This window comes from Sminthopsis crassicaudata, chromosome X, assembly GCF_048593235.1.
Source record: "Sminthopsis crassicaudata isolate SCR6 chromosome X, ASM4859323v1, whole genome shotgun sequence".
NCBI classification, from domain to species: Eukaryota; Metazoa; Chordata; class Mammalia; order Dasyuromorphia; family Dasyuridae; genus Sminthopsis; species Sminthopsis crassicaudata.
In genome coordinates this window covers 11,041,608-11,054,582 of record NC_133623.1, presented here as the reverse complement: position 1 = coordinate 11,054,582, position 12,975 = coordinate 11,041,608, and the positions used below count along the sequence as shown (strand labels likewise).

The 12,975-nt window shown below is 44.0% G+C and overlaps 1 protein-coding gene across 6 annotated transcripts in view; it reads left to right on the top strand.

Moving 5' to 3' along the window:
* CSTF2 (cleavage stimulation factor subunit 2) overlaps positions 1-12,975 on the top strand; it is a 21,683-nt gene extending 8,708 nt beyond the window's left edge. The window contains exons 9-16 of one of the 6 annotated variants that reach the window (XR_012484030.1): positions 1,290-1,358; positions 1,936-2,077; positions 2,742-2,914; positions 3,545-3,801; positions 6,520-6,615; positions 7,634-7,759; positions 9,320-11,583; positions 11,678-12,975. Coding sequence is in view for 5 of the 6 variants with exons in the window: in XM_074277744.1 (XP_074133845.1) it covers positions 1,290-1,358; positions 1,936-2,077; positions 2,742-2,914; positions 3,545-3,801; positions 6,520-6,615; positions 7,634-7,756 (860 nt within the window). In the remaining variant the exon portion in view is untranslated. Of the gene's footprint in view, positions 1-1,289; positions 1,359-1,935; positions 2,078-2,701; positions 2,915-3,544; positions 3,802-6,519; positions 6,616-7,633; positions 7,760-9,319 lie in introns of all 6 variants that reach the window. The other 5 variants (XM_074277745.1, XM_074277744.1, XM_074277746.1 and 2 more) reach the window with 5 other exon arrangements.

Sequence of the window (12,975 nt, the reverse complement as noted above, 5' to 3'; positions counted from 1 at the left end):
TCCTCAAATAGCTCTCAGATACCTCTAGCCTTTCTCAAGGGACAAAACCTCCCCTCAAGGGGCGCAGAGCAAAAGTGGCCAGCAAGGAAGATCTGTGAGGCCTTAAGACACAATATTCTACCCTCCTTCTCATTTCGAGCTGGTGTACTGGGAAAGGTTCCTGAAATGACAGGACCAATAATCCACTCCACAGATGACTGACAGCAATCCAGTTCAAGACCATTGTCTCGCTCTTTCCCTCAGGGTCTGTGTGCTTTGAGCGTAGGTGGATAGGGGTGCGGTGTGCCGCCTATCTGGCCACAGAAGAGATAGGTGAGGGGCTTTCCCTCCTTTCACCCATAGGTAGTGTGTTTGAAAATTGCTCTATAGGGAAAGTGGAGAAACGGGGTTCTGAAGCGGATGCTCTTGGGGCTCCTTGGTAGCAGCTCTTCTTGCATGCCTCTAAAGGGCGCAGGAGTCCGGGCTCCCTCTTGCCTTTGCAGCTATTGTCTCTCCCAGCAGTCTTGCTTCTCCTGCATGCATGCATGCTGTGGCCACGGGGGACAGGGAGCCGGCCTGAGAGCGCGGCATCTCTCTGCCTTCTACTACCCGTGATTCTGGCGCTATCACACCTGTGCTATTGATATTTGTGTGCATGGGAGCGAAGCCCTTCCTGGGGCTTGGTTCATCGTTCCTAAAAAGCAATTTCCTTGGAAGCGTCTTGGTCTTCCGAGACCCCACCTGACACTTGCTTCTGTGTTGGCCGCTTTTATGTTTTAGCAGTGGCTACGCTTGTGCCACCCCACATGCTTTGACCCTTTTCTCAGTTAACCCCACCCTTCACGCTTGGACTTCTCTTTTTTTTTTACCTGCTATGTTTTATTTGTGAGCATGTGACCATACTCTTGGATGAAGACTATCCATTTTCTAGCTCAAACGACATAGAAGTCTTTTTAGGAAGAAAATAAAATTGTAAGAGAAATAATGATCCAAGGAAGCTAGGATTGCTTCCATAGTCAAATTCGCAATACAGGCTTGACATTTCTTTTTGATACTCTGGTTACACACACAGCTTCTGGGAATCCACCTTCCCAAAGTTAAAGTGTGACTCAGGTACAAAAAGAAACTGAACGGCCTGACCTGGGAATGATTTTGAGCTTTGGTGAGCATGTTTACAAATCCGCAGGTGTGGGTATGTGTGTGTGTGTGTGTGTGTGTGTGGTGTGTGTTTGTGTGCGGGCGTGTGGGGGATGTGCAAGCCATTCATGTCTTTGCTCTTTTTCCTTCTCTTTAACTTGCTGCTCACCCAGGGACCCTACAGCACTCGCCCGTGGGACCCGCCGGGCCTGCACCCATTGAGCGAGTTCAAGGTACCCACGGTAACTGCAGGTTTCTTCTGCTTGTGTTCAGGGTGGGGCATGAGAGGAGGAGAGCTGTGTGGAAGTGAGCTTCAAGTTGAGAACCCCAAAGGGTGATACTTTGGCTTTGCTTTTCCCTGGGAGGGAGCCACAAGCCTGAGATAGGCCTTTGTTTTGGAGGCTTGGTCGTCAGGAGGCTCAGATGGAATGACAGTAGTCTGTAGGATGGCAAGAGGTCTTTCTCCAGCTAAGAGGTCCTTGTAGGCACAGCCATGTTCATGTGTGCCGAGACAGGAGCTGCTTTTTGTTACTGTGGTTGTCGGGCCAAGATAAGAGTTCTCCTAACGAGGACAGAGGGCACAGTTGGCAATTCTACATGAGCTGTCGCTGTGGCCTGGGCTCTGCTCACTCCCTGTTTTCTCCTATGGAATTTATTTCAGGAGCTTTTGTTTTGTTTTGTTTTGTTTTGTTTTTTTGGGATAAGGAGTTTTCCTGAACCCTAGGGTGTGGTAGTTTTGTTGACTGTGGTACACTGAGTTATTACTCTGAGTGTCCTTGGTTTTTCACTTCAGTAATTCCCCCTTTGTTTCCCTGGCAGTGCCAATGCCAGACCCCAGAGCCCCTATGCAGCGTGGACCTATGCCTGCTGGCGGCCCACCTCCCCGAGGTCTTTTAGGAGATGCTCCAAATGACCCACGTGGAGGGACTTTGCTCTCAGTCACTGGAGAAGTAGAACCCAGGTAAGCAAGCACAAAGCGAGAAGGGCGAGCTTTAACTAACTCGTGCCCCCTCGCTTAGAGCCAAAGATGTGCCATATCAGTTTTGCCCCTCACACCCCCACACCTCCCCCCCCCCCAAAAAAAAAGAATTTTTTTTTTTAAAAAGAAAAGAAGGAAAAAAAAGAAAAAAGTGAACTATTCTTAGATGCTCTCCAGGACTGAGCGCACCATGGGACAGAACTGCAGATTGCAGACAGGTACATCAACCTGGGCTGACTGTGGCTATTGTTTCCTTGGCAATCTTTCATTAAGTGCCTGACAGTGAAAGGTCAAAACATCCGAATGGGGAGATGGTCAGTGTCAGGTGGTCTCTATGGCATATGTGTGTGTATAGGTAACACAAGGTCACGGCGTGGTATGGCCTAGACCCCCTCGCCAGAGAAACATGCTGCTGTTCAAAGAACACAAGTGGGACGGCGTTAACTCGGATGGCCATGTGTGACTGGTTTCCTGCCATAATTCTGGCAGTGCACGAGTTGGATGATTTAGCTGTCTGATAACCATCATCTTACTCCTGCCAATGTATAGACTTAATCTCTGGTGTCAGGTTTATGTCTAATCTCTGTTTTTTTGATCCTTTCCTAGCTGACTCCTTCCTTTTGCCTTTCCCTCTCTCCATGTACAGAGGATATCTGGGTCCACCTCATCAGGGTCCTCCCATGCATCATGTCCCTGGACATGACAGTCGTGGCCCTCCCCATGAGATGAGGGGAGGACCACTGGGAGAGCCAAGGCCTTTAATGGGAGAACCCAGAGGACCCATGCTGGATCAGAGGGGTCCACCCATGGATGGTAGAGGTAAGCTCATTACATTAGCTGGCTGTGGTAGTTTTCACTTGAGTCAGGTTTTTAAAAGAGGGGGGGAAAGCCTCACATAGTAGGAAAGAAACGAATTGAGTATAAAGCAATCTTGACTCCAGAGGACTAACAGTAAAACACACCTTTCTCCTCTCAAAGCAGAGACAGATGCTTGGCTTGGAGCACAGCGAGGCAGGCTTTCATCATCAGGCGTGGCCGGGGTGTGGGATTGTTTTGTTGTAGAGAAGGAGGTGTTGGCAAGTGACAGACAAAATGAGAAGGATGAGCTTTACCTACCTGTTACCTCCTCACTTGGAGCCAAAGACTTCTGTATCAGTTGCAGCACCCACCTCCCACTCCTATCATCCACCCACCCACCCACCCCCCCAAAAAAAGAAAGAAAGAAAATACAAAGTTTTCCTTCTCAATCAGACAGTAAAAAGAAATGAAGATGAAGGGATAGAGAATTATTAGCCAGGAGTGTGCGACATACACGATAGAGGGACAATTTTGAGCCAAGTTATTAGAATTGCATTTGTTGCCTAGATGTTTACCTTGTTCAAGCAGTAAGCCACAAGCAACTGTTGGTTTTTGAATTTAGAGTCATGCCTTTCTTAACTCTCACCACAGGTGGACGAGATCCCAGAGGGATAGATGCCAGGGCCATGGAGGCCAGGGCTATGGAGGCCAGAGGCATGGAGGCAAGAGCAATGGAAGCCAGGGGGATGGAGGCCCGGGCCTTGGAATCAAGGGCCATGGAACCTAGGGGCATGGACACGAGAACAATGGAAACGCGAGGACCTGGTCCCAGAGGCCCAATGCCGGGGGGACTCCAGGGACCTGGGCCAATCAATATGGGAGCAGGTGGCCCTCAGGGGCCCAGGCAGGTATGCATACCCCCTCTTCTTCTCTTAGTAATTCTGGATTCTTCTCATCTGAGTCTAAATGGCCACTTCCTTCTTGTTGTGGCTCTAGTTTTTAGAAACAGGAGGCATGGTGTGTGAGGTTCTACTTGAGGTTTGTTTGTTTTGTGTTCTCTTTTTTGGCCGCTGCTACTGTATCCTAGAGACGAAGGTTCTCTTGCTGCGGCTGATACCTTCGAAAAAGCAGTGTCTAATGTGTCTAACTTGTGTCAGTCTCTAACCCAAGTAAACAAACAGGGTGTCACAGGAGTGCTTTGCTAATATACCCCTATCAAAACCTCCTGATCTCATCTACCTACCTCCTGGCTTTTCTTCCTTAAATGTGCTTCTAGAAACTAAACGGCAACACAGACACTTCTGCTTGCTTGGGACCGTCTTCCTACTTGGTTAGCTCACCATCATCACTAGTACTTGCCCCTTTTTTCTGGTTCTTTTTTCACTTTGCATTACTTCAAAAAGGTCTTTTTGGACCATCTCGGTCACTTTACAGTGTTTCATTTACAGCACATCTGCCAAAGGGTATTTAACTACTCCTGATCTCTCAATAATCACCCTCTTGGTTTCTTTCTCCATGTCTACAGGGTTCTAGACTGTCACTCTAGGCAAGGCCATCACCTTCCTTGGGTTCCAGGCAATTCTTTTAAGAATGAGTTACCTGCCATCTAGGGGAGGGGGTGGAGGGAAGGAGGGGAAAAGTTGAAACAGAAGTTTTTGCAAGGGTCAATGTTGAAAAATTATCCATGCATATGTTTTGTATATAAAAAGCTATAATAATTAAAAAATGTAAGACTGAGTTATGGGGATTTCACTTTTCTCATCTTTGTTTATTCTGCCTTTCCCTTTCTCTCCTCCTTTTTTGCCTCTTCACATCTCTTTCCCCCCTTTCTGGAGAAGGTGTATGTCCCCCTTTCTCCCCCTTGGGGGGGGCAGGGAGCTGTTTCTTGTCCCTTCCCTCCCCACCTATCCCCTCTCATCATTGTACAGTTTGGTAAAAAGGTGTCTCTTTCTGATTCAACACAACTCTCAACTCTAGGGGGAGCCCGAGCCCTGTAGCTTTTTTTTCCCCTTTATTTAAAGTTTCCTTGGCAGCTTTTACAGCTTAGCCTACAGTACACACGCTGGCTGGCTGGCTGGCCTGCCTCACTAGCTTCCATCAGAAGCATCACTCCATTTCCTAAAGAATACGCTCTGACTGGCTGGCATCTGGCCTACCTTCTATGGCAGGTGTTACTACTTTTCCTACAAAACACTCCATGAGTACAGCAGCATCTGCAGAAGAGGATACTTCGTTGCCTCTGCTTACTTCTTCAGTTCCTTTTGCCACTTTTCTCGCTAGAGTAGCGTTTCTGGTACGACATTGAATATAGTCATGGACATCAGACATCCTAGCTTCACCCCTGATTCTTATTCAGAATTGTCCTGTGTATCCCCATTACAGAGAGTGTTTGCTCTGGGGCTGACTTAAAGAAACCCTTTGAGGCGGCCTGTACTTTAACTGGGTTCTGTGTTTGGTCAAAAAGCCTTTCTTCATCTATTGAGATAAATCACACTATTTTTGTTATTGATATGGTCAGTTATGCTTATGGTTGTAATATTGAACCAGCCCTGTGTTTTCTACTATAAATTGACCCTGATCAACATGTGTGCTCTTGTTCTTCTTTTTCTTGCAATTGGGGTTAAGTGACTTGATCAGGATCACAGAGCCGGCATTGTATATGATCTTTGTGATATTGCTATAATTGCTAGTTCCTGCTAGTATTTTCTTGAAAAATTTTGCATCAATATTAATTAGGGAAATTGACCTAGAGTTTTCTTTCCCTGGTTTAGGTATTAAAGCTATAATTATGTCACAAAGGGAATTTGGTAGGATTCCTTTCTTTCTCTCTCTCTCTCTCTCTTTTTTTCTTCTGTTTCTATAACGTTAGAATGAATTGCTTTTTTAAATGTTTGGAAACTCATCTAGTGGAAGAGGGGTTGTTCTTTAAAGAGATTCATGTTTGTTCAGTTTCTTTCTTTTTTAATTGGCTTTTTTAAGGATTCTCTTTCTTCTGTTAATCCAGGTAGTTTTCTGGCTTCTCATTTCCTCCAAAACATTCCCTGTCTCTCTGTCAGGCATCAGTTCTAGTTTCCATAGCAGAGGTTAATTACTTTTTCTCCAGAATACACCTACTCCCATAATCAGAGAGGTATATTTTCCTTTTCTCTAGGGCCAGTCGTAGTCATTATAATTATGCAACTTTCTTCATTGTTCTTTCTTTGTAGTTTGTTATAGGCATTTTAACACGTTCCTTTCCTGGTTTTACTTCCTTGCCTCTGCCACAGAGTTTCTCTCAATTCCTCATCTTTGTAATTTCTTACAAAGCTACTATAGTATTTTCACATGCCAGTTTGTTGAATATTTCCCTATTTAATAGATTGTCATTTTGTTTACAGTTACAATTACAACACACACTCCAGACACTATTGCTCTTACTCTTGTGGTATGGATTTCTTTCTTGCTTCCTTTTGACTTAGGGTACATGACTGGGCCTTTGGAGGGTTCCCAATTCCATGTTGTTCTCCCAACTGATAGGACTACTTCACAGCATATTGTTCTTCTTGATCCTGCTATTTTTTTTGGGGGGGGGCATTATGTGTCTCTAAAACTCATCATGTTTTCCTCTCTTCTCTTTGGACATACAGGTCCCAGGCATGCAGGGATCTGGTCTGCAAGGCGGAGGTCAGCCTGGGGGATTTAGTCCCGGGCAAAATCAAGTTACTCCACAGGATCATGAAAAGGTAAGTCAACTCTGCCAGTGAATCAAATGCCTCCTCTCCATCTGAGCATGTGCCCAATGAGGCTGTGATACAATGAGAGATTTTCTATGTCCATTCAGGAGTGGCATTTTTACTTGTCCACAGGCCCAGCTCTGGTAACTGAATGAAATTTCTGTAGTTGGCTGATCTCCATCAAGGACAGGCTAAAAAGAGCCTCATCCTGTCTTTTATCCTTCACCCTGTAAAAATATTAGTTGAGTTCCTACTGCTTTGAGGCAGTAGATATTACTTGGATTGGGGAAGTTCAGTTCTATTCTCCGACCTCTGGGCAAGTCACTTTATTGACTCAGTTTCCTCAACTATGAAATGGGGATCTTAAGAGCAGTCCTCTCTCTCCCCAGGTTCTCATGAAGATTAAATGAGATAATTTGCAAAGCACCATAAAATGCTGGCTATTGTTAGCTCTTTGCTTTTGTATTAGGTATTTGCAAGAAATTCATATATGGTAGGAATAAGAATAGCAAGTAGTGATTTACATATAGCCTCTCTTGTGATACCACCATCCTGCCTATTATAATCCCTTCCTTTATGGCTGAGGAAATGTATATTCAGGGAAGGGAAGTGACTGAGATGGAATAGGAGTCTTCCTGACTAGAGTCCTGTGTGCTTGCACTAGCCTTGGCTGCCTTGGGGAAAAGAAAATAGAGGGATCTGAAGAAAGGAATGCCAGGTCTTGTAAACCAAAGGGATCCCCTCTGCCTCTAGGCTTCTAATTTACCAGTTTGGCCTTTGGACTGCCAGAGGCCCTGGCCTGGCTGCAGTTTTATTTACATGCAGTCTTCTCTGTTGGCCTTTTCCCTACATTGGTCTTGTTTCCTGTTGCCTTTGTATAATAAGATGGTCTTTCTTTTGCCATTTGACGTCATCTTCCCTGCTCCCTCCCAGTTCCAGGGCTGACTTCATAGGCAGATGATGGCAATGGAGATTTGCGTAGATGCCATTATTACCGTTCCATAATCGTTTTCTTTTCTTTCCACAGGCTGCTTTGATTATGCAAGTGCTCCAATTGACTGCAGACCAAATTGCTATGCTGCCCCCTGAGCAACGGCAGAGTATCCTGATTTTAAAGGAACAGATACAAAAATCTACCGGCGCCCCTTGAGTGGTGAGCAAACACGTTCAGTTGGGGAGGGTAAGGGGCTAGAGAATTCTGTACGAGTCACTTTCGTCCTCATCCAGAATGCTCAGTTTCAGTCCTTCACTTGTCCCTCCTGATCTCTGTTCGGCTTCTGTGAGGCCGATCCAGCCCTGGGAAGTGGGGTGGTACTGTGGGCCAGCGGCCCCTCATCAAGGCTCTGAGTTAATTGCTTCGGATGTGCTTGTATATGGAGCGTTTCAATAAATATCTATGTAGCTTAGTAACCAGAGTATTGACTTCTGAAGCAAATTCTGATGTGAAAAGAATAGAAGTATGTAGCCAAGGAAGCAAATAGTCAAAAAAATCCGCCTTAAGCTCTGACAGGTTTTAGAATGAGTTAGTACAGCCTGACACATAGCTCACTCCCATTATCACCCTTCCTCCTCTGCCAAACTCATCTTCCAAATAAAGTCATCATGACCCTGAAAGTGGTGGTTCACTTTACAGTTTGGTCTCCAATGTTTTTGAGATTTAGTGGTTTAGTGGAAGCTAAGCCATCTGGCTAGTTCCATGACTAGGTTGATTCCACCCTGCCAAGTTTTTCTAACTCTCCCATGCCTCTTTCTTTCACCGGGAAGGTGACATTGGGTTCTTGGAGGTTTGCTGGCCAAACCCAAATTGCGATGGGTCCTGCCTGAGCCATAAACAGCCTCGATCACAAACCATGGGCCTAGCCACCTCCACAGAGTTTTGCTGCCATTTAGAACTTCTTTGGCTCTCATCTCCCAGTCCAGTGATCTAGTGATCTTATTGCACGACAGGCTAGATCCCTACATCAGTCAGTCTGTGAACATTTATTGTCTACTATGTATCATGGCGCTGGGGTCATTGCTAGGAATACAAAGAGACAGACAGTCCTTCCCCATTCAGTAGGCCACAAATAGAGCAGACTTCTTCCCCAAAGTTTTCAAGCCTCTGGCCACCCTTCAAAGAATTGTACTCAAGATTTGAAATAAGTCTTAGTTCATCATCTTGGCCACAAGTGTGTTTACACAGTTTTCCTGCCCCAGGAAATGGAAAATACGAAGTCTGCTTTGGGGCCAAGAGTGGGAGAAGACTCTCTGGGAAAGGTTGCCTGAGGGCCGCATGTGGTCCTGTGTGTATCTCTGCCTCATTCCCTAATTCGGCAGGATTCCCCAGCTTGGATGGGCCTGCATTTTCTGACACCAGGAGATCTTTCTTTTGAAGATTTAAGATGTCAGGTAGCTTCTACTGTAGTTAGGCTAGGTACTTACTAGGGGAAGAGGAATGGGCCATTCTTTGTAATTGCCTAGAGCCAGCCCCCATAAGCTTCTGTAGGAGTTTATAACTCTGTAGAGTTTACAACTCTGTTGTACTTATGGGGGAGAGGAAGCCTCTCTCCTTGCAAATAACAACTGAAAATTGCCAAGGAGGTTTTATGTAAGTGGGCAGCCGTCCCAGCTTCTCCCTCCCTACCTCAGAGGCCTGTTCTTTGTGATCTAGAGTGGTCTTAGACCCATCTCTTCACTAACAGATTCTCCCCAACTTGTCTTTACATGTTTACAGAATGCTCAACAGCAATCCTGCTTGTCCGATTGAACAATGTGGAGAAGGAGCCAGGATCAGAAGATTTCTGTATCCCAACACTTGAAAGACCTTAAATAGTGGTGGGTGGAGGATAGCTAACACCTCCACCACAAGTAAAATCTGCTTGTCTTCATTCTTCTCATTGTCATTGTCGGGTTTTAGTTGGGGGTGGGGGGTGGGGTGGGAGCAGGGACAATGATGGGGAGGGGATAGAAGGGGAAGGTCTATTTAGTTTATTTTATGTGAATTAAAAGTATTCCCCAGGACTCGAGTGTACCCCTAATCAAGATGTTTATGACCTTTTTGCTTTGAGGACAATTGTTGTTGCTTTTGCTTCAATTGAAGGCCATGAAACTACTTGTTAGATTATGGCTTCTATTATCTCTGAGCTGTGTTCCTCAGCTCCGCCTTCCCCTGTGTATCAGTGATTGAACAAACATTTATTGCTAGTGTATGCAAGATATTGTGCTAATCAGTCTTTTATTCTTCTAGATGGTTAATTTTTGGCTCTATGGTTTTTCGAAACCAGTTTTTTGTGTTCACTTTGTTTCTATCCAAAATAGTATGATGTATCTCTAGAGAAACTCTTTAGAATGTACAACTGTGTATCTAATAAGCATAAATCATAAATGGATTTGGCCATGGATGCTCAGTTGACGGGAGCAAGCAAATATCCAGAAAGGCAACAAAGCAATGACGTTGACACAACAGTATGTTGCTGCTGGAAAAGTCCAAGTACCATCATGCATCTTTATGTCAATAGCAGATGGATTCTTGTATGTCGTTCTGAGCTAAGTAAAGATGGTATGATTGATGTCGATGACACAGTGTCATCGACATCATAGAAACAGATACCACTTGCCTGTTCTATCATAAAGCTCTTGGGTCTCTGGAAAGCCAATTAAAAGCTCTTTTTCAGGTGTTCGTGATGCCTTTTATTTGCACATCAGTCATTGGCAGGTATGTTATCTGGGTTGGGAGGTTTCCAGCCCAGTGTTAGTGGAAGGGTATAGAACTTGGTCAGTGAGGGTCTGCAACACTTGGCCCCCATATGGGACCTTTCTTCTGATGAGAAAGAGACAGGTTTCGTTTTCTGTTGTCTGACATTAAGATCAGTCATTAGAAATTACATTTTAAGAAGCAGCTAGGTGGCGCAGTGGATAGAGCACCAGCCCTGAAGGCAGGAGAACCTGAGTTCAAATTTGGCCTCAGACACTTAACACTTCCTGGCTGTGTGACCTAAGCAAGTCACTTAACCCTAGGTGTCTCAGCAAAGAAAAAAAAAATTGCATTTAAGGTAAAAAAAGTTCCCTTTCTTTTTTAAAGTTTTCTTTGTTTACATGACTGTCACCCTGCTTATGGGCTCACTTCACCCTACTTCAGTCTAGCTGAGTCTTCCTGGATTTCACTGAATTCCTTAGACTTGCCATTTCTTACTGTAGAACAATGTTCAATTGATTCTACATATCATAGTGATAAGTCCTCAGCCCTTGTCCCCAGAATTTTCTCTCCCCAAAAGACAGACGGAGATGATGGCTGAGTCCAGAGTCTACTCAAAACTTGCAAATCTGGCTAAGAAATAAAGGCTCTCATCTGTTGCTCTTTGTCTTTTCTAAAAGCCCCATTCCTTAGCAATACTTTGCTAAAAGACATCCTGGCTCCTCCCCTACCTGAATGTTAACATTTCTGTATCTAAAGCTCTCCCAACTTTTATTTATTGCCAGAGTCTGTTTCCCTCCTATATAAAGTCTTTTGTGATTACAAAAGAATTTATTTGGATTCTTTGAAACCAATGATGTGACTCCAGGACACATCAAGAGTTTGTTCAGCCATTCTCTAGTGAATGGACACATAGTATGTAAAATCCATTTAAAAGGAAACCAACCCCAAATAAAGTGAAATAAGAACAGAAAGTGCAAAATCCAGGCCTCTCCTGCCATCTGGAAAAGGCTTTCAGCATGTGATCTGATTGGCTTCCAGTTGCATTACTCTAGTTAAAAATAGTTGGGAATAAATGTAAATGATGTACTAGAGGATTCTAAAGTGAATATATAGCCTGCTGAAAAGCCTAACTCAAATGCTGGGAGCTGGCTACCCATACACCACTGCTTTTGCCTTGCAGATTATGTAAGAAAGGCCAGTTATCTGCTCAGCTCTCTGATCCTTCCAACCCAAACTGCCTGGGACCAGTGGCATTCAGAGCTATGTGGTAAAAGATCATGATTATCCTCCATTCCACGAAGGTGATTTCAGATGTCAGAATGTTCTTAATAATGCAGCAGAACTGTTGTTCAGGAATTGATCTAAATCATTCTCAAAACCTATTTCTATTTTCAGCCTGTGCTGCCTCTTGAGATTACTTGCAATCAGTTGTATTAAGAGGCTCACAGAATGTGATGAACATGTACCAAGCCTGAGACTTAGGAGCCAAAGGCCATGAGATCCCAAAAAGAAGCAAAGAGAAATTGGATGCTAAAAAGCTGAAGGAAAGGTTTTTGACTGTGATGTACAAAGAACTTGAAAAATTCTCATAAAATGGCCCGCCTCCCTTCTAGTACATTATCAATGGGGAAGGGGACCAGGGGAAATGAAATGAACCATTATTTCCTACTTTTTCATTGTTCTGTAAAATTGTTTTTAGTGTTATATATAGTGCAAATCCTATTTTTAAAAATGTCTGCTGTCAAACTGTAACTAATACTTAAAAGACCACAAGCTATCCTATTGATAATGGTGATTATTAGTGTAGTGATACCAGACTGAGAACCAATCTACCAATCCAGAGAAATGCAAATTAAGACAATTCTGAGGTAACACTACATCTCATATTGCATAAGGTGACAGGAAAAGATAATAAATGTTGGAGGGGATGTGGGAAAACTGGGACACTGATACATTGTTGGTGGAGTTGTGGAACACATCCAACCATTCTGGAGAGCAATTTGGAGCTATGCCCAGAGAGTTATCAAATTGTGCATCCCCTTTGATCCAGCAGTATCTCTACTGGGTCTATATCCCAAAGAGATCTTAAAGGAGGAAAAGGGATGTGACAAGAAACTGGAACCCAAGTGGCTGCCCATCAGTTGGGGAATGGCTGAATAAGTTATGGTATCTGAATGTTATGGCATATTATTGTTCTATAAGAAACAATCAGCAGGATGATTTTAAGGAGGGCTGGAGACACTTAACCTGAACTGAATGCTGAGGGAAGTGAGCAGAACCAGGAGATCATTGTACACAGCAACAATAAGATCTGATGATCAATTCTGATGGACGTGGCTCTTGTCAAGAATGAAATGAGTGAAGCCAGTTCCAGTGGTCCTACACCCAGAGAGAGGACTGGGAACTGAATGTGGACCACAACATAGCATTTTCAATTTTTTGCTGTTGTTTGATTGCATTTTGTTTTCTCTTTTTTTTTTTTTTTTCTTGATCTGATTTTTCTTGTGTAGCATAAGAAATGTGGAAATATGTATAGAAGAATTGCACGTTTAACATATTGAATTATTTGCCATCTAGGAGAGGGGGTAGGGGGGAAAGGGTAAAAATCTGAAACAAGGTTTTGCATGGGTCAATGTTGAAAATTTATTCATATATATGTTTTGAAAATAAAAAGCTTCCATTTAAAAAAAAAA